Raw genomic sequence first — 19,337 nt, forward strand, 5'->3', positions numbered from 1 at the left:
TGAGAACTGAAAAAATAATCACCTGAGGAAAAATTGTATTTATCTTTTATCAAATTCTCTTAACTCATTCTTTATGGAAATGTATAGAGACCAGTTTGGAGAATTTGTATGTGGATATTGGGACTTAAAGGGTTAACTTTATCAATGACCGTTTTCATACTAGAGGACGCATTATCCGTCGAGACGGATAATGCATCTATGGCCGTTTTTATACTAAGGACGCATTATCCGTCTGGACGAACTTGGGCAAACATTTGTAGTTCGTCTGGTTATGCGTCTCAAGTATAAAGACGGGCACAAGACGCATTATGCGTTTGGACGAACTTTCCTTCGAAAAACGTCTTGAACGACGCACTACGAAAGCTGGTTCGTCTAGGCGCATAATGCGTCTTATGCCTTTCTTTATACTGGAGACGCATAACCAGACGAACTAGAAATTGTTTGCCCAAATTCGTCCAGACGGATAATGCGTCTTCATATAAAAACGGCCAATCAGTCGATCATCTACGCCTACGCGTTTTGGCTTTACCATGCACGCAAGCACAAAAGTTTACTGTACTTCTTTCGCTCCAAGTTCAGTTTTTCTTTCTTAACACAGCTGAGTTAAGAGTTTTAAGAAGTCCACTCTTTTTTTTATTCAATACTAATACGGGGTCAAAGTGAAGGTGCTACGCCGTGATACACGGCAGTGGTACGACTTGGTTAAAAACGTCGTACTACTTCGTGCTTAAGTCGATCCATTGCGTTCGGAACAGTCTGCGAGCTTGGTGGAGTCGCGAGAATTTACACAAGAACCGCACGCGAAAGGAGACGCTCGCAGGCTAAGTTCTGTACGGCAGAAGCACGATGTTTGAAACAGGGCTCAGGGGAATTTGCTTCATTTTCTTTTCACAAATTATGCGTATATGTGCCGGTGAATAAGACCAAGTTTGAAAGAATTTTTGGAAATGGCCTCCTCTCCTGTTTACATCTGAAATATGCGTGGATGAGATTCATGCGCTTCATGATGGACGTCACGGAGTGTCCCCTACGTCTGATGCTCGCCTAAACGCAGGCAAGCATGAATTCATTTAGAAATTACTAGGGTCCAAACTCCAAGTAAGGTGCATTTCTGGACCAATTAAATAAGATAAGTAGAGGGTTTTGCTATAACAACAGAAATTACAACTAGCTTTCCTGTTTTTAAAAAAGTCGTCAGTTTTTTCATCTCTTAACATTGTCTTGTGCGTGATGCTCGTAAGGTAGATCAGCTCTGATTAGGGTATAGAGGCGGTTTTCAATCACCTTTGCGTTGTATTGAAGAGAATTAAGTCCATCAGAATCCATCCGTTTTAAAGCATCACGTACTCTCCTCAGCCTAATAGAAAACAGAAAAAAAACTCTGCTATGGTGAAAAATCTGACAGGTTTTCATTTTTTTCTGGGTGTTGTGTAGTGTATCAAGCTACGCGGTTGTTGTGACTCTAAGAAGTCAGTCAACCAAAAAATGAGAGGCAGCTAGAAAAAAAAAAATAAGGAAACTGGGCCGAGTTATCTTTTGCGCAAAGACGCTGGGACTTTTTCTACTGGGTGAAGGGGAAAAATTGGCCAATAGCTGACCAGCGCGTCCCCTGTAATAATCCCAGAACCACTTGCGGGACTCATGCCTGTTCCAGACGTTCAGATCGTGGGAAGGGCAAAGAGAAAAAACGAGGGGAAGGGGGGGGGGAGGTAGGGAGAGGGAGAGAGAGAATCTTTCCTTTCTCCCAGTCCCTCTCTGACGTTTTTTTTTCTCTCCTTTCCATTTCGCGCCATAAATACTTGAACGTCTAAAACAAGCCACGGAACGCCACCCGTGAGCGGACTGTTGTAGAACATTACCGTAAATTTACTGGAGGCCTCTCTCCCACTGTGTGATGTTCTTTTATCATTTTGTATCTTCCTATTTCTACGGCCGGACGCGTTAACTTCAGTCCTTTCCTGGTTACCCTAATCAAAACAACAAGAATAAGTTTACTGTCAGGGACGTGGCTAAAACCGCCCTACATAGACAGGCAGGACCTACCGCTCTGGTTGCATCTTGCGGGGGCTTTTTGTACTACCCTACCCACTGTCGTCTCCTGTCATAGTCTAAGAGCCTGTTTACATGGAGGTGGGGGACCCCAGGTAGGTGGGGTAACAAGCTTAGGTGGGGTAACCCGCCTGTCCATATAATCTCTCATATGGTCACCCCACCTATCGTGTAAACGTGATGAAATTAAAATGAGAGATCACTATGAGAGGTTACCTCACACCCGTTTTCGTGATTGCTCTTTCTCAATTCAGCGGACCCGACTATCTCGGAGCCTGGAACAGGCTAATCAAGCTATTAAAATAACAACTCTGGGCCCAGTTCCTAAAAGGCTGATTAGGGCTAATCTAGGATTAAAATGTCGTTCCTCTTTTCGATTTACCTTCCTTTGCACTGCTTATAGTAACATTTTATGTTATAATTAATGCATCTCAGAATAAAGGCTCAAGAGTATTTTGGAAGTTTAAGTTACATGTTCTTAGACAAGAAAACCCTGCTTAAAATTTGGCTTAATCTTGGGTTTAACTTAACTATCTTTCGCGGAACCAGGCCCTAAATATTAAAAAGCCATAACCATGCTAGTTACCTCTGGACATTTGAACCCAACTGAAAGTACCGAATAGTGTAATAAATGTAACGTTTGCCAAGACTGATGAAGTGGCTATGAGCGAAACGTTTCTTCTGAAGCTTAGCGCTCGCACACATCACTTTGCACTTCTTCGAACACTGCAAATGTCGCGCACTCAAAAGATTCGACTTTATCTCAGTTTCCTGGCGGATAACTTTGGTTAACAAATGTCCCATGCATCTGCCGTGAATGTGTTGGGATTCAGGTGTGTAGTGGAGGCAAAATTATATTTGTCAGGAGCCGATAAGTATTTGTTAATAAATGGTAATTGTAGACCGGCACATGCGTCTTCCAATCAATGAAAAGAGTTTGTTATACCATACGGCTACATTATTTTAGGTTTCTGGGAAACTGTCCACCTACCCCTCCCCTAAGCCATCATTTTGCCCTAAGTGGGAAGTAAGTGTTAATGTTAGCTTAGGGGAGGGGTAATTGATCCCATTATTAATAAACTTACCTGAAGTAGAGGTTGTCGTCCTCTCCACCCCACCCCCAAAATATGTTCGAAAATCCATTGATGAGTTCAAAGTGTTCCCGTGAAAGCGCCTCTACTCCTCCAAAGAAATATCCATATGGTAATCTGTAGATAAATAATAAATAATGATAAAAATGGTGACTTTGACGTTCGGCGATGAAATAAGAAAGATTGCTGTGTGTCTCGGAACGAGCAAGGGATAGAAAACGAAAGCTTACATACCGGGGGTAGGTGGGTAGTTTCCTAGCTAGAATCTTTTACTGATTCGTGTAGCTTTAGAAGGTCTACTTTTCTCTCCCCAAACCCAACCTGATTTTGGCCGAAGTGAGAAAGTGAGTGTTGACGTTGCGTTACGGGAGGGGTGGGGATGCAGATTCCTTGAATCTTTAATATACTGATCAATATAACTTTAAAAGCTCTCCTCCCCAAACCCAATATTTTGGCCTAAGTGGGAAAGTAAGTGTTAACGTTGAGTTAGGGGAGGGGTAGGTGATGAGCAGTTTCACCCACAATCTTATACTGATTCACATATAATATATTCTTTGTTTGTGTCCTCTCCTAATATACGCTGAGCATTTTCATTGAGTACGCGTCGATTTGAAAAAGAAAAAAAGAATACGCATACATATCGTATTAGTGCAGACGGTCTAAAAACGCCTCAAAACGAAAACGATGACTAAAAAGTATCGCAGGCGCATGTGTTTGTAGCATGCCCATAGAGTTCAGCTTACGTCACAAGGAACAGGGGTCTTTTTTGCATGAGCATGCGCGACCGCTGAACAAGCGATGTGCATGGAGGCTCACCACAGGGTTTACCTTCATCAAAATGGCGCGTCTCAAAGCTATCATAGCGATTATTTTACTCGTTGGTCTTGGCGAATGGTCTTAACAAAAGTGAAGTAGATCGGCTTTAACATACACGAGCTACTATCAAATTTCATCTCCCCACTTGACTTGGACAACAGCGCGCATATATGTAGTGCCTGGAGAATTGCGCTGACCTCATCAAAGTCTAAACAAAGTGCAGAAACGTTTGTTGATGCAAGTAAACACTTTCAGTTTTCTTTGTTTTGAAATGGGAAAGGAAGAGAAATATTTAAAAAAAAACAGCAAATTTCAGCGAGTGGGTTCCAAGTGCGCGAAAGCCGATGTTCAGTTCAGCAGTGAATTAATATATGTTCTACAATTTTCCCAGCACTTTAAAGCTACAAAATTAAGAGCACAAGGCACGTAGATTAGTCACCTGGTGAGATGTTGGTGGTAGTCACTCTGTATGTCTCGAACAATAAAAAAAATGAATATCAATGAGACACAGTCAAAACTACATTCAATAGGACCGAAATTAAAGTCCAATCTTGTGACCGATTTTGATGAAACAAACGGTTAGGTTTCCCAAGAAGTACAGTAAACATGTGATGCCGACCAAAAGTTACAAATCATTAGAACATTTAAGTTCTGGGTAAAAGCAAATTCCTGTAAAAGATGCGTTACAATATCAGTCCACGCAAAAACAGAAAGTTCTACAATTTTCCTATAAACAAACTTTGTATCGCTAAAATACTTAAGGCAAAAACTTTCTATTCCAACTGAAAACGGCATGGTAGTCGCCCGCTGATCGTTATTAATCCACTCCCGAAATATGGCTAAATCAGCTATTAACAAATTATTGACAGATATCCTCTACGGCATCGAGAAACTGATTTACATCCGATTTATAGACAAACATTAAATAAAGAACATTTTGCTCAATAGCTACGCATCAGCCATGCATTGTATGCCAAACTTTCGGTTCTTAAAGGGGAATCAAGACACGAGTCGAGCGCCAAACAATAACAAGCAGCCATGTTCGTGTCAGCCATCCTTGAAAAACTTGCTCTTTCACCTCGTTCAGCGCATCAGTCTCCACTTTAAATCAACAGATCTTTACTTATTTTGTACAACGAAGGTCTTTCCTAAGTTCCTGCTACCATTTCAATCTCAAGCAAGCTTTCAAAGTGAACAATTTGGTTCCTATGACTATGCAACACGGTCGCTGTCACTGGTCGCGTGCTCTTTGACAAGTCAGCGGTCACGCATGCTCATGCAAAAAAGACCCCTGTTGTCACAAGGTGCAATTCTATCGTTTTCCAACGTTTTGGTGCATTTGAACAGTCGAAAACGCATCAAAACGGTAGTGTAGGCGTCAAACGATCGATGCGTTTTCGATGACAGCGAAAACGCATATTTTTGAAAACGCATTAGTGTGGACAGGCCCTAAATACTTACCGATAGTGAAATTTATCCATGGCGTTTGCCATATGTCTCGGTGATGAATTGCAGTTATACTTATTGCGGTAATCTTCTGGCAACAGGTCCACATCGTGAAAAATGAAGCACTTGTACTCGTCAAACTTAAGTGCTTCCTTGAAGCCAACGTTAAACAGCATGGCACGGTTGAACGGAGCATCTCCTGACTGTTTCATGAAAAAGTAATTGTGACGATTTTAAAGACAACTTCTCAGCAGAATTCTCCACAAGGTGGCACTAGCTACGGAGTCTGGAGAGGAAATGATATGGTCGTGGCTGATTCCCCATTCTCCTTCTCAGTCTTATTTTAGACCAGAAATGGTTCGAACTTAATTTGTTTCCGCCAGCCATAAATGGGTGGCCTACCCTTACGTCTAGCGTCATTTGTACCTTGAGGTAGGAAAGCTCCAGTGACAGTGAACTGCGTCTACGGACTTTTGTATTTAAGAGCAAAATCCTAGCAGACAAAGTTCACGCTACTTAACAGTTTGGCCCATGAATACAGTAGACTCTCTCTTAACAGACACCTCTATAAGACGGACTCCTCAGTAGAACGGACACCTAGAGTTGGTCTCTGCCTTTCTCCACCCCTCTTATTTTCAGTGACTATAAAAGGGACATCTCTACAGTCAACTCTTTCTCGGGTGAACAACTTTGGGACCAACTCTAGGTGTCCGTTTTACAGAGGTGTCCTTCTTATAGAGAGTCAAATAAAGTGAGTAAATAAAGGCAGGGACCAACTCTAGGTGTCTGTTTTACAGAGGTGTCCTTCTTATAGAGAGTCAAAAAAAGTGAGTAAAGAAAGGCAGGGACCAACTCTACGTGTTCGTTTTTACAGAGGTGTCCTTCTTATAGACTAAAATAAAGGGGTAAAGAAAGGTAGGGACCAACTCTAGGTGTCCGTTTTACGGAGGTGTCCGTCTTATAGACTAGAATATAGGGGTAAAGAATGGTAGGGACCAACTCTAGGTGTTCGTTTTACAGAAGTGTCCTACTTATAGAGAGTCAAATAATGTGAGTAAAGAAAGGCAGGGACCAACTCTAGGTGTCTGTTTTACAGAGGTGTTCTTCTTATAGAGAGTCAAAGAAAGTGAGTTAATAAAGGCAGGGACCAACTCTAGGTGTCCGTTTTACAGAGGTGTCCCTCTTACAGACCAAACTATAGGGGTAAAGAAAACCAGGGACCAACTCTAGGTGTCCGATTTACAGACTGAGGTGTCCGTTAAGAGCGAGTCGAGTGTAAGATGGGCACTTTATGCCGATTCCAAAAGTGTCCGTCTCAGAGAGTGTTGACTGTAAATTGTCTCTCGCAAAGTAGTGAGTTTACGCAACAGGACGGCAGAAAGAAGAGGACGGCAAAACGCTTGAGTGTGACAAACGTGACGGGCCTATTACTTACGTGTTTTGTCAAGAATTCACTTAACATTGTTGTTTTAAGCTCTTCTACAAAAAGATCTGTTTAAAGGAATGTGAAGTTTGGCGGAAGGTTTTTTCAAGAAAAATTATTTTCACACTTGTCACACAAGGTTGGCCGTCGTGTTTCTTTACCCGTCCTGTTGCGTAAGTTCACTAGTGTCTCCTGGGTCCGCCCATTAGCAGACGAATAGGTTTATTCTTTTAGAAAGGGAATAGTTAGCAGACAAATGCCAGATACTCCACCACTAGTTACAACAATGTGCCCCTGAACCCATTGGCGAACTAACTGGTTTTTATGTATTTACCTTCTTCTACCCTTCAAGTCTTTCATCCTGAATTCAAACCTATTCTACCCCCTCCCCCGCCCTGCCAAAAAAAGTAACCCGGCGTACTGCGCCCAACAGAAGAGCGTTAGCTTCGCTTAACTTATGCAAAATTTTGGGGTGACAAACAAAGAGCATTATGGTATGTAATGGTATTTTCTGGAGTGGTCAATAGGCCATTTTCCGGTTGCCTCTGCTCCAAAGCGAGACTAACTCAAAGAAAACTCGTTTTCACAGGAAAGGTTTTGCACTTAGCCTCGTTTTGAAAGTGAGAGTATTTGGAACTCGAAAATGACTTGTAGGCCACTTGCGATATGTTAAAATTCAGCATGATAGCGTTTCTAAAAACAAAGGAAATGACACAATTATTCACCGAAGTGGAGGTGGCTAGTGGTTATTTATCGAACGGCGAGGTAAATATCCACCATATCATTTCCTTTCTTTTGTATATACTTAAACAGTGAGATAATTAAGCACAAAAATGGTGATTTTTTAGTCATTCACTGTTGCCAACGATCTCATTACAATTTTGGCGCGCAATAGCCGAACGGCTGTCGCGTTTTCTTGCCAACAAATAAAAACTTTTGAAGGCATATGTTTACTAGCTCTTTCAGGGAAATTTTCGTAAAAAGGGGTTGTGTACTAAATTTAATTTAAAGCTTATTTATGAACATGTAACCTAGATATAGTAACGAAAGACTTAAGCTTAATTTGCATTTGTAAACAAAACCCTTTTTCACCCGTTTTCCTCACCTTCTTCGTGTATTTCTGCAACAGCTTGTTTGATTACATTTCTTTTTTTGTTAAAGAAACAAACTGGAAAGCCATTTTACTCGTAACTTACGTGAATTTGGCGTCGCTCGCTCGGAGGAAATGGAGGTGTATCAGTGAACAGTACTGGATATCCGGAGGTAGATTAGCCAATCAGAGCGCACAAATTGTAAACACTATCCACTGTTTGAATATATACTAAACACGTTTATGTATTTTCTTTGTTTGTTTCCTCTAATTGAGATTCATTATCGTACTGAATTTTAGTATATCGAAAGTGGCCTATTTGACGGAACATCGACCCTGTCTACGCATTCGCAAGCTAAGAATGGCCAATGCCAAGAGAAGATTGGAAAATGACTTCTTGTGGAAACGTTTTTTGCCGAGTTCTCTCCTTATCACTTCATGTAATGTACGGTACGTATGTTTACCTGTTCTACAACAAATATCCTGTAATCTAACTTCTGCTTCTTTAGCAAAGGATGCATATGACGAAGAAAGACGGACAACTGCTCGAAACGATTGCGGAATGGGATAATGAATGCTACCTGTAGAGGAAACATAAGCAAAAGCCTCAGTATCAAATCAAGCGCGGTTCCTCCTTTAATGACCATTGGTAACCAAGCCTTTAGACATTGTAGGTGTAGTATTTTCTCTGGATTAAGTTACAACAGGAGCCGATTACTCCTGGTTACAACGAGGCAAACTATACATTTTTAAATAACCTTTTAAAGAACGTAGTCTAGGCTCAAGTTCAATTTACGTAGAATTTTAGGGAAAGGCCTAGGGTGACATGTTGCACATGTATCAGTTATGAAAGACGATTTACTGAAATATGTACTTGAAGTTTTCGGAGTGAAAATGGCGCAGGAGAGATATTATCATACGAAAGGCCGGGATTCGATTCTGGGTTGTGAACTTCTTTCTTAGAAACGACTTCTAAATTTGACGGGTCAAAATTTTCTACGTGTCTTAAGAGTAGCAACGACCTTTTACGACAGTGAAATCCGCCTAGGCGTTACTGTGGCCTGGAGCCCTTACGTACGCCTTCAAACTCGTCCCCAGACCCTAGGGCTTATCCCTGAGAAAATAGAACAGGAGGAGCCCTGGGGACGAGGCTGGTAAGTCTTAGCCTTAATCCTAGTTAACTGAGTTGCAGTGGTAACTAATCATGGCCAGATCTAAAAATAAAACATCAATGTCGCAAGGAACTACATACGCTCAAGCAATGCCATTAGATTAGCTTTCCCGACCGAAAACAACACTTTCCAAGATAATGCGTCGAAGCTATTTAACAATCTACCAGAATTTAATAGAAACTGTACTGAGACTACAGAAGCTTTTAAAAACTTTCAAGGAAACTTTTATGTAATAGAGCACAGAGTGATTAGTTAATTTTACATTAACTTCAAATATGTTAGACAGTAATGCTTCTACTTTTTTTATACATCACTCTCGTTTTTTAATTTTGAATAACGTAATTTTATTTATTTTTAATGTAATTTAACAGAAAAGAAAGTGGATCTTTTAAATAAACCATCATTATCCTCATTATTATTATTATTATTATTATTATTATCATTATTAATTCATTAATTATTATTATTATCATCATCATCACGGACTAATGCTAATAACCCTTCACACAACCCGCTCCTGAGTGATATATTATGGCTCACCTTGACCTTCGCTTCACACTCTGTTGGCCTCCAACTTCCGCCATTGCTGACCCAGCCGTCAAAATCCCGAGAAATTTGCCTTTCAATATCATCCATTTTTGGTATTGACAAATCCAGAGGTATAGGTCCAGCTGACAAAAATGAACAATGGTTATAAATTTTCTGATTGTAAAATTTTATACAGCCAGTCGAACCTCCATGTGCGACCATCTTTGGCAGCGCGTGCTTCCTTAAATGCATTTTGTTGGAAAAGATTTTTCAGTATGATTTTATGAATTTAATTTTACTAAAAAATCTTAGCTTAAGTTGAAATCTTAAATCTTTATAATCTTTGGTGATAAAACACTTGATAAAACTTACCCAAAAGGGAACTATTTTCTTGGCATTCTTCTTTTAAAGCAACTTCGGGCTGGCTTTGCTTTAGGCCGGGATCTGTTTGGTCATAACTTCTGTCTATTATCTCCTTTAATTGGGCATGCGTCGTTGACATATTCAAAGTGCGCGTTTTAATAAAGGAATCCAAAGCTGTAGATGAAAAGGCTTGTGGGACTGAAACTGCATTATTGAACAATCCACCAGCTTTTTTAGGGCGCGTTAAGTGTTCTGTTGAGCTGAATATGTAGTAAAGAACCATTCCGACGTACAAAGCAAAAGCCAAGATCGGTACCAGAAACAATTTTTTTGTTAGTCTGCGCAATGAAGTCATTTCTCAGTCTAAAGGAAAACAAATTCTGATGAATACAAAATATTTGATAGGTAGACAGCTTTCGTACTCTTGGTGTATTTCATTTCTCCCACTTTCTTTGAGGAAAAAAGGGGGAATGTATTCAAAGTTAATTTAAGTAATAGACAGCGCAGCTGAGAAATCTGGAGTTTTCGCTGGGATTTCGAGTCGACTGAATGGTTTCGTATCTTGAACAAAATAAATTGTCTTGAGGTTCAGTAGCCGGCGAGTACGTAAGCACTCCGGGGCGCTCTGGCGGCGGGGCTGGAAAAGTAAGGAGAGCTTGCAACTACGTCTCTGGAATTTGAATTTCTGCATCAAAAATGTCGATGCGAAATGCAGATTGGCGCGGAGATGACATTAGTATTGACGTCATTACCGTTGGCACGTGTTTTTCAATAGAGAGATAAAAGAGAGGTTAAGATTCACGTTTACGCCAAACGGCAAACGTGAATTTGTACCACGTGACCAAGTTTCCCCCTTATTTTCCGTTTACTCTTTATTGCTTCTACACAAAAATAAGTAGTTTTATGCCAGTTTTAACCATAGGAATCGTTCGGGACTGTTTTTATCTGCCCATTTTCTATTCTGAGAAATTCTCAACTTGAGTCCGACGTTTGCCGTTTGCGGTAACCGTGAATCTTAATCTCTCTAAAGATTCACGTTTACGCCAAACGGCAAACGTGAGTTTGTACCACGTGACCAAGTTTTCCCCTTATTTTTCGTTTACTGTTTACTGCTTCTACATAAAAATAAGTAGTTTTATGCCAGTTTTACCAATAAGCATCGTTCTGGACTGTTTTTATCTGCTTATTTTCCACTGTGGGAAATTCTCAACTGACGTTTGTTGTTTGCCGTTTGCTGTAAACGTGAATCTTAATCTCTCTGTTTGTTTACATTCGCGCTCTTTTCCGCTTTGCGCTGATTGGTGGGAATCTAACAGCTCAGTCGATAGGGAGCCACGGGGGAATTGGAGATGGAATTCAAATTCTAGAGCCCGGGGGGAGGGGAAGCTTTATAGGTATGTGCCATCCCATCGGGTAGGGTTTTGGTCTGAAAACCGGTATAAACCTTACCCATTTAGGTCTGGAATCGGGTATCGTTTTTGAGGGAACTACGGGAGTGTATAAAAGTATTCATCGTTTCAATTCCAAATGAGTAAGAAAGAAAGCCAAATATGCGAATTCGAAATGGCTTTGAAGAATTCTTTTTTTTTTTTTTGCGCTCTAATCTAGTAATGATAACATAATTTCTGCTTAAAGGCCAGGTCTGCATAAACAGATATGGATTTTAGAGGTCTGATCTGAAAACAGGAGTAGAAAATTACATTTTTTGGTCTCAAATAGGGTCAGGATTTGAAGAACGGGGCGGCACACCCACACCAAGTATTCACAGGAGTACCCCCGCTTGCCAAGCTCTCCTTCCTTTTCCTGCCCCGCCGCCAGAGCGACCCGGACAGCTTGCTCGCAGGCTAAGGTTAAGGTATGGATAAAACATTTTCTTTTACTCCCCTAAGCCTCGGGAGCAAAGGAAGAATTTAATATATCCGCGAAGTTATTTATTAATACATATACTTCGTTTCTCATACGATACTTCTTTGAAGTAAAAACGTGATTCAAATAAACCAAGTTTTCGTTTCTTGAGTTTGAGTTTCAGTTTGCGTTTCTAAAAGAATCAAGTTTTATTAAGGGTATAAAAGTTAGCTTCATCGTAAACATAGGCGTACGGGCCGGGGGGGGCGGGGGACCCCCCCCCCCACCAAATTTTGGGCAACTCAGACTTTTTGGGCAGCAAGAGAAAATTTAAGCAAAGTCAGTTTTTAAAGACGTCTCCATGTTTATTTAATTAATTATTTTGAAGACCTGAATATCCAACAACTATTCCTCGTGCCCAAATGGGCTCTGAGTCAATAGCTCATGAGGCCGAAGGCCGAATGGGCTATTGACTCAGAGGTCATGAGGGCGAGACGAATAATTGTTTTAGTAAAATCCAACTAGTTGGTCAAAAATATCGAGAATAAAAAAAATTTAGCTAAGGGACTGGTCAAAAAATATCGGGGGGCTTGGGCCGGAGCATTTGGAAATGTGGTTGATAAAAAACACATGACCCACCCCCTCCCTTCGGCACAAAAATGACTGACCCACCTCTAAAGCAAGGTTGGAAATTCCATGACCCACCCCTAGTTAAAACATGGATGTTCGGTTTGCTCTTAATAATCCAATAAAACCTTGTTCTGTGCTTGACAAAATTTGTTGATACACGGCTACAAGCAATATCAAAATCACAGAAATCATACCTTTTGTTGAGACCAATCCTCAACAAGAGAACAATTTTTGTTTTCCTAAGTCCGTTCCATTCCGTTTTTGTAATTTATTCTCCCAGCATGCTTAGTGAGCGCGTCTCAGTGTCGTCGTGTAGCGAGAAAGAAACCATGTGCTTTGTAACGCGCTAGTCGCCGGGAGTTTCTCATCGTATGGTGAGTCTTAGGAGCTCGTGTATTTCCAAATCCCGTTCCAACAGTGATTAAGTGTTTATTTTGTAGGTTTTTACTTGCGAGGTGAAGCTTGTTAGCCAAAGATGAGACTCCAATTCCGATTCTGTTGTGTTGTTAAGAAAATATGCTGAGTGTGCAACTCTCGATTATTAAACTTGTGTTCAAGAATCCTTGTTTTGTGAAGGCGCGTTTTTGTCCCCTGGACATCTTCGTAAAAACCATACGAGCATCTTGCCTGTGATGAGTGGACGTCCAAGGTCTTAACTGTGAAAATATTTGTGCGTGTGAATCGAAGTGACATCAAAGGTCATGACTCAACGAGGAATCCTACTCGAGCGTCTGGAAGTGTTGGACAGATCCCGAAGGGGATATTTGTCTAATATCACGAAACTGTGTCATCAACTGGATGAAAATCTCGGAGACTTCGGCAACGTCGTCAAGATACGAACCGTCAGACTAGCCTTAATTCCGCGTGGGAGCAGTATTGTGTTTGTGTTGAGAAATACGGTGATTTACTCGATACCAGTTGTGAAAGGTATGAAAGAGTCTTGAGCGACCGTGCGGTTCAGTAGTCAAGGATACAAGAATACAATGAGAGAATAGATCAGTTTATTGCCAGTGCCGCTGCCTTTTATAACAGCCAAGTGTTAGAAGAAGTGAAGTCAATCAAGGAGTGTACTCCTCCAGAATCTGTGAAATCTAATGGTAGTCGTGTCTCAAAATCAAGTGTGTGTAGCTCCAGGTCCCAAAGGGCTAAAATAGAAGCAGCGAAGGCCCTACTTATGCAGCAACAAGCTGAAGAAAGGAGTAAGAAGCTAGTAGAACTGGAGGTAAAAAGAGTCGAAATGGAAATAAAACGAACGGAATTAGAGTTGCAACACCGATTAGAACTTACCAAATTGGAAGCAGAAAGGGAAGTTACGGCTGCAAGAAATCAAGTAGAACTAGCCAATTTAGAGGCTTCCCTTGCAGAACAGGAAATATCTGATCCAGTCACGGGCCTGGAGGGTATCAAATGGTCTCCAAATCTTGACTTAAAGGACTCAAGGTCTCAATCCTCAAGGGTGCCACCCGAAACACTACCATCTGTGATTAGTGGCAATAATGTACCAGTGACCAAGCCATCTCATACATCAACACCAGGATTAGTAAATGCCCAGACTTCCAATACACTCACTTCTGGAAACACCTATTTCAAAGTGCCAGGTGTAAGTTTCAGAACTCCTACTGTTACGGATGAGGGTACACTTGAGACTGTTAAACCACGTATTCAAGACAACGGTCAGTCACAACCTGCTGACCCACCCACTGAAGAAACCCCATGTCTCACGAGCACCAACCGCTGTACAGCCACGCCCAGTGCTGCTGGTTCAATTATGAATGAAAGTCTTGTTGCTATCATGTCTTCAATGGAGAAAATGAGTGCCGCTTATGATCTACCACATGTACAAGTTCAGAAGTTTGATGGATCCCCCGAAAATTACCCAGCCTTTCGTCAGAGATTTAAGCAGTTGGTTGAAACCAGGCCTCTCAGTGATGCTGTGAAAATGACCCGTCTGTTACAGTTCTTGAACGGTCCTGCCCTGACCGCAGTGCAGAGATATGAGCCAATGCCTGGTGGCCTGGCAAAGGCACTCAAGACACTAGAGGAACGGTTTGGCCAGCCATTTCAAGTAGTGAGAGCATGTGTTGAATCACTTACGAAGGGACCTGCTATACAAGCAAATGATAAGGACAGCCTGCAGCGCTATGCTGATACTGCGCAAGTTACCTATGACACTTTAGAGTCAATGGGATACCTTAGTGAGATGAATATAGATAATCTGGAGAAAGTCATCGCGCGGCTGCCAAAGTGATGCAATCCAAATTTGCCGAACATTTGAAGAATCTCGAGCGTAAGGGACAGAAAATACCAAATTTCAAGGATGTTGTAGATTTCCTCAAGGAGAGAGCCTTTGTCCTGAGCCACCCTTTCTTTACTAAGTCAGGAACTCCTAAGGGTTTTACCTATTCTTTAACAGCAACAAATCCTGAATCCTGTGCAATGTGCCATCAACACCATCCACTGTACCGTTGTGAAGTATTCAAATCCAAGTTTCCGAGGGAGAGAAATGACTTTGTAAAACAGAAAAAGATTTGCTTCAATTGTATCAACTCAACTAAACACAACTCAAAGAAGTGCAAGTCCTTAATCAGGTGCAGGGTAGAAGGTTGTGGGAAGTCACATCACACATTGTTACACTTCACTGAACCTAGAGACAGAGGGAGCCAGCAAAGAGACTGTCCTAACGGTGAGGACGTTAATCAAGGCTTAAGGCCTAATCAAGCCACTATTTCTATGCGCTCCTCAGTGGCCGCAGTTAGTTCGTGCGAAGTGTTGCTTCAAGTCATCCCAGTTAGAGTGATTAGTAAGTCTGGCAACCAGATTACTACCTTTGGCCTACGAGACTCAGGCTCCGACATAACCATGATTGACCCGTCTCTCGTGAAACTGCTGAACATTAAGGGCTCACCAAGTAAGCTGTCACTCACGACAGTAAACAATGCCGATACAGAAGAAGAGGGTCTGAGAGTTGACTTCCAAATTGCTTCAGTAGACAGCGAGAATGACCATCTGATTGATGTCAAATCTGCCTGGGCTGTAAAGGATCTTACAATTCCCCTAAAGCACACAAAGGTGACAAGGTCTGTTGGTCAGTGGCCACATCTGCAGCAAGTTTGCTTCCCGGAAGTAGAGAGAAGTAAGATTTCTATCCTGCTTGGTACAAACATCCAAGAGGTCTTCATACCGCTTGAAGTTAAAAGAGGTAGACCAAATGAGCCGATCGCAATCAAGTCCTGTATTGGTTGGAGTATACTTGGTGGCTGTCCCAGTGTACCTTCTTCCACTCCTGTGCAAGTCAATCTCATTAGAGGGGAGGATGTTACCCTAAGTGACCAGCTTGAAGAATTCTGGAGAGTCGAGTCCTATGGTACGAGCAAGTGTGAAACCAAGCCCCTGTCTGTGGAGGACCAAAGAGCTATGAACTTGATATCCAATTCAATCTGTAAACATGATGGCCATTATGAGATGGGCCTCCTGTGGAAGAGTGACAATCCTGTGCTTCCTTACAACAGAACACTAGCTGAAGCGAGACTGCAACACTTAAAGAGACGCTTCCTTCGAGATCCAGAACTTGAAGTCAAATATAGAGCTGTGATTGAAGACTGTGTGACCCAGGGATATGCAAGAAAGCTCACAAAGGAGGAAGCAGCAACAGTCAGCAAAACCACATGGTTCCTGCCTCACCACCCAGTAAGCAATCCGAACAAGCCAGGCAAGGTGAGAGTGGTGTTTGACGCGGCTGCAAGATTCAGCGGCACGTCCCTAAACGAACAGCTCATACAAGGGCCTAGTCTGACAAATGACCTGTCTGGAGTGTTGATTCGTTTCTGTGAGGAAGAAATTGCCTTCTCAGCAGATATCGAGGGCATGTTTTACCAGACCAGAGTAGCCCCAAGTGATACAGATTCTCTGAGGTTCTTGTGGTGGCCTAAAGGTATTGACGAGCCTCCAGAAGAATACAAAATGTTGGTCCATATTTTTGGTGCCAACAAGGCGTTAAGCATGACAGCACAAGACAATGAAGAAAATTACCCACCTGAAGTGATCAGAACAGTTCGTAGAAATTTCTATGTGGATGATGTCCTGAAGTCCGTCCCAAATACTGATCAAGCCATACCTCTGGCCTCAGATCTTATGAAGTTGTTGAGAGAAGGAGGATTCCGCCTAACAAAGTTTGCGAGCAATAGTCGTGAATTACTAGCCTCAATTCCTCCCGCGTCGAGGGCGAATCCCAAGTTGGACCTAGATCTAGACCAGTTACCCTTAGAGCGAGCGTTGGGTGTCTACTGGGACGCACAGTCAGATACTTTTAAGTTCAAGGCCTTACAGGCGTACAAGCCATCCACCAAGCGAGGAGTACTTTCCGTCGTAAGCTCCCTATTTGATCCGTTGGGATTTCTTTCACCCTTTGTGTTCACAGCCAAGATTCTGTTACAAGAGCTGTGGAGGCAGAAGTTGTCTTGGGATCAAGAAATTCCAGAGCCGTATTCGTCCCTCTGGCAGAAGTGGTTGCAAGAACTGCCGTGTGTTACTACCATCGAGATACCAAGGTGTTACAAGACCCAGTGCCTTAGTGCACAAGCCACTGTGCAGTTGCACAACTTTTCCGATGCGTCAAGGCATGGTTATGCAGCAGTGTCTTACCTACGGTTCGTTGATGAGCAAGGAGTGATTCACTGTTCCTTCGTTATGGGGAAGACCAGGAATGCGTCCATTAAAGAGTGGACTATACCTCGCCTAGAACTGCAAGCGTCAGTGTTAGCGGTGCGGCTAAGTAACTCAATTCTGAAGGAGCTTGATCTGCAAGTTGATGAAACCTTTTTCTGGTGTGACTCAATGACGTCCCTCCAATATATCAAGAACGAAACTAGGCGCTTCCAAACCTTTGTTGCCAATCGCGTGGCCGAAATTCATGAATCAACTTCCCCAGATCAGTGGCATCATGTCCCAGGTAGTATGAACCCCGCTGATGAGGGTTCACGAGGCGTCACCATAGAGCATTTCCAACCCGGATGTCGGTGGTGGTCAGGTCCTTGCTTTCTGTGGCAGCCTGAACAACAGTGGCCTAATGCTCAGGTGGAAGACATTCGAAGTGATGATAAAGAAATACGAAAACCAGCCACAATCATGTTCACCACTGACACGTCCCAAGTTGATCTCCTATTACAGCGCTATTCGTCGTGGTCCCGTTTGCTGAGAGTGATGTCGTGGGTGCTTCGCTTTGTCAAGCCACTAAAGAAGGAAAAACCTGAATGTGTCGTCGGACGTACACTTACCCTTGTTGAGCTTCAGCGAGCAAGCGAAGCAATTACGAGACTGGTGCAGCACCAACATTTCCGTGAAGAGTACATGGCTTTGAAAGAAGGCAGACAGGTGAAATGTAGCAGTAGTTTGGCCACTCTTAGTCCGATCCTAACTGATGGCATTATACGTGTTCGAGGAAGAATTCACCGTGCTTCGATTACCTTTGAGGCCGCCCACCCAGTGATTCTTCCAAAGTCAAGCCCTGTGTCTGTATTGATAGTTCGTTACTACCACCATGTGCTGGGCCACGCAGGCCGTGAACATGTGTTGTCCGTCCTCCGCCAACGTTACTGGATACTGAGAGGAAGAGCTTTGGTGCGTCAGATCCTGAGCAAGTGTATAAGTTGCCGCAAGCGGAACACGCCTGCCTTACAGCAAGCGATGGCGGACCTGCCAAAGGAAAGGCTGTTACCTTATCATCCCCCGTTCACCTTTACGGGCCTCGACTTCTTTGGCCCCTTCTATGTGAAGCGCGCTCGTAGCGTTATCAAAGTGTATGGTTGCATATTCGTGTGCTTTAACAGCCGGGCAGTCCACATCGAAGATGTTAGTTCCTTAGAAACAGACACGTTTATTTTGGCTCTGCGCCGGTTCATCTCTGTTCGCGGCTGCCCTAAGGAGATCTGGTCAGATAACGGCACGAATTTTACTGGCGCTGAGAGGGAACTTCGGCGTTCGGTTCGAGAACTGAATGAAGAACAAATCAAGAGAGAGCTACATTCGTACGATGCGGATTGGTTCAAATATGTGTTGCCAAGGTGGCGTTTCCAACCCCCTACCGCGAGCCACATGTCAGGCGTGTGGGAGAGGCTTATTAGAAGTGTGCGGAAGGCTATGAATGCTGTCTTGAGCAAACCAGGCGCTGCAATCCCTTTGGAAACCCTGCGCACCGTATTCGCCGAAGTCACGTCCATTCTAAACAGTCGTCCCATTTCCCCAGCAAGTGATGATCCAGGTGACATGGAGCCACTCACTCCAAACCACCTACTTCTACAGCGACGAAATCTCGCCATACCCCCCGGTGTCTTCGCCAAGGAAGAGCTGTACTCACGCAAGCAGTGGAGACATGCGCAATTTCTTGCTAACTGTTTTTGGTCGCGATGGGTTCTAGAGTACGTGCCCACCTTACAGCAACGCCACATGTGGCTACTAAATAAGAGGAATTTAGCAGTGAATGACCTGGTTCTTGTGGTGGACAAAACTGTGCCGAGATCCCGCTGGTTGCTGGGTCGCGTAACGAAAGTGTTTCCTGGTGAAGATTCACGTGTCCGCACCGCCGAAGTGAAGACAAAGGACTCTTCTCTTACTCGTCCTGTGACCAAGCTGTGTCTCCTTGAAGAAGCTGCGTGACGGGTTTGCCGTAGAGTGTACTGAACGTTGCAAGACTGAACTGAAAACATTGTCGTGAACTAACAGTCGGTTTAGAACTTTAACATTGATTAGTGATTGTCTACGGGGGCTCGTTCAGCCCTACCCCCCGGGATGTTGAGGCCAATCCTCAACAAGAGAACAATTTTTGTTTTCCTAAGTCAGTTCCATTCCGTTTTTGTAATTTATTCTCCCAGCATGCTTAGTGAGCGCGT

General features: G+C 42.9%; 2 protein-coding genes across 2 annotated transcripts; one reads left to right on the forward strand and one right to left on the reverse strand.

The window, feature by feature from the left end:
- Window positions 1-1,144: 1,144 nt before the first annotated feature.
- Window positions 1,145-10,130, reverse strand: LOC140946491 (beta-1,4-galactosyltransferase 6-like). Its single transcript, XM_073395619.1, has 7 exons — window positions 9,988-10,130; window positions 9,628-9,758; window positions 8,380-8,496; window positions 5,418-5,605; window positions 3,135-3,257; window positions 1,860-1,967; window positions 1,145-1,357 (listed from the first exon to the last, which is right to left on the reverse strand). The coding sequence occupies exons 1-7, from the start codon at window positions 10,115-10,117 to the stop codon at window positions 1,204-1,206; spliced, it is 951 nt and encodes a 316-aa protein (XP_073251720.1). The 5' UTR covers window positions 10,118-10,130; the 3' UTR covers window positions 1,145-1,203.
- Window positions 10,131-14,700: 4,570 nt separating this feature from the next.
- On the forward strand, window positions 14,701-19,104 carry LOC140945472 (uncharacterized). Its single transcript, XM_073394492.1, has one exon. The coding sequence runs from the start codon at window positions 14,701-14,703 to the stop codon at window positions 19,102-19,104; it is 4,404 nt and encodes a 1,467-aa protein (XP_073250593.1).
- Window positions 19,105-19,337: the final 233 nt, after the last annotated feature.

This window comes from Porites lutea, chromosome 8, assembly GCF_958299795.1.
Source record: "Porites lutea chromosome 8, jaPorLute2.1, whole genome shotgun sequence".
Lineage (NCBI taxonomy): Eukaryota > Metazoa > Cnidaria > Anthozoa > Scleractinia > Poritidae > Porites > Porites lutea.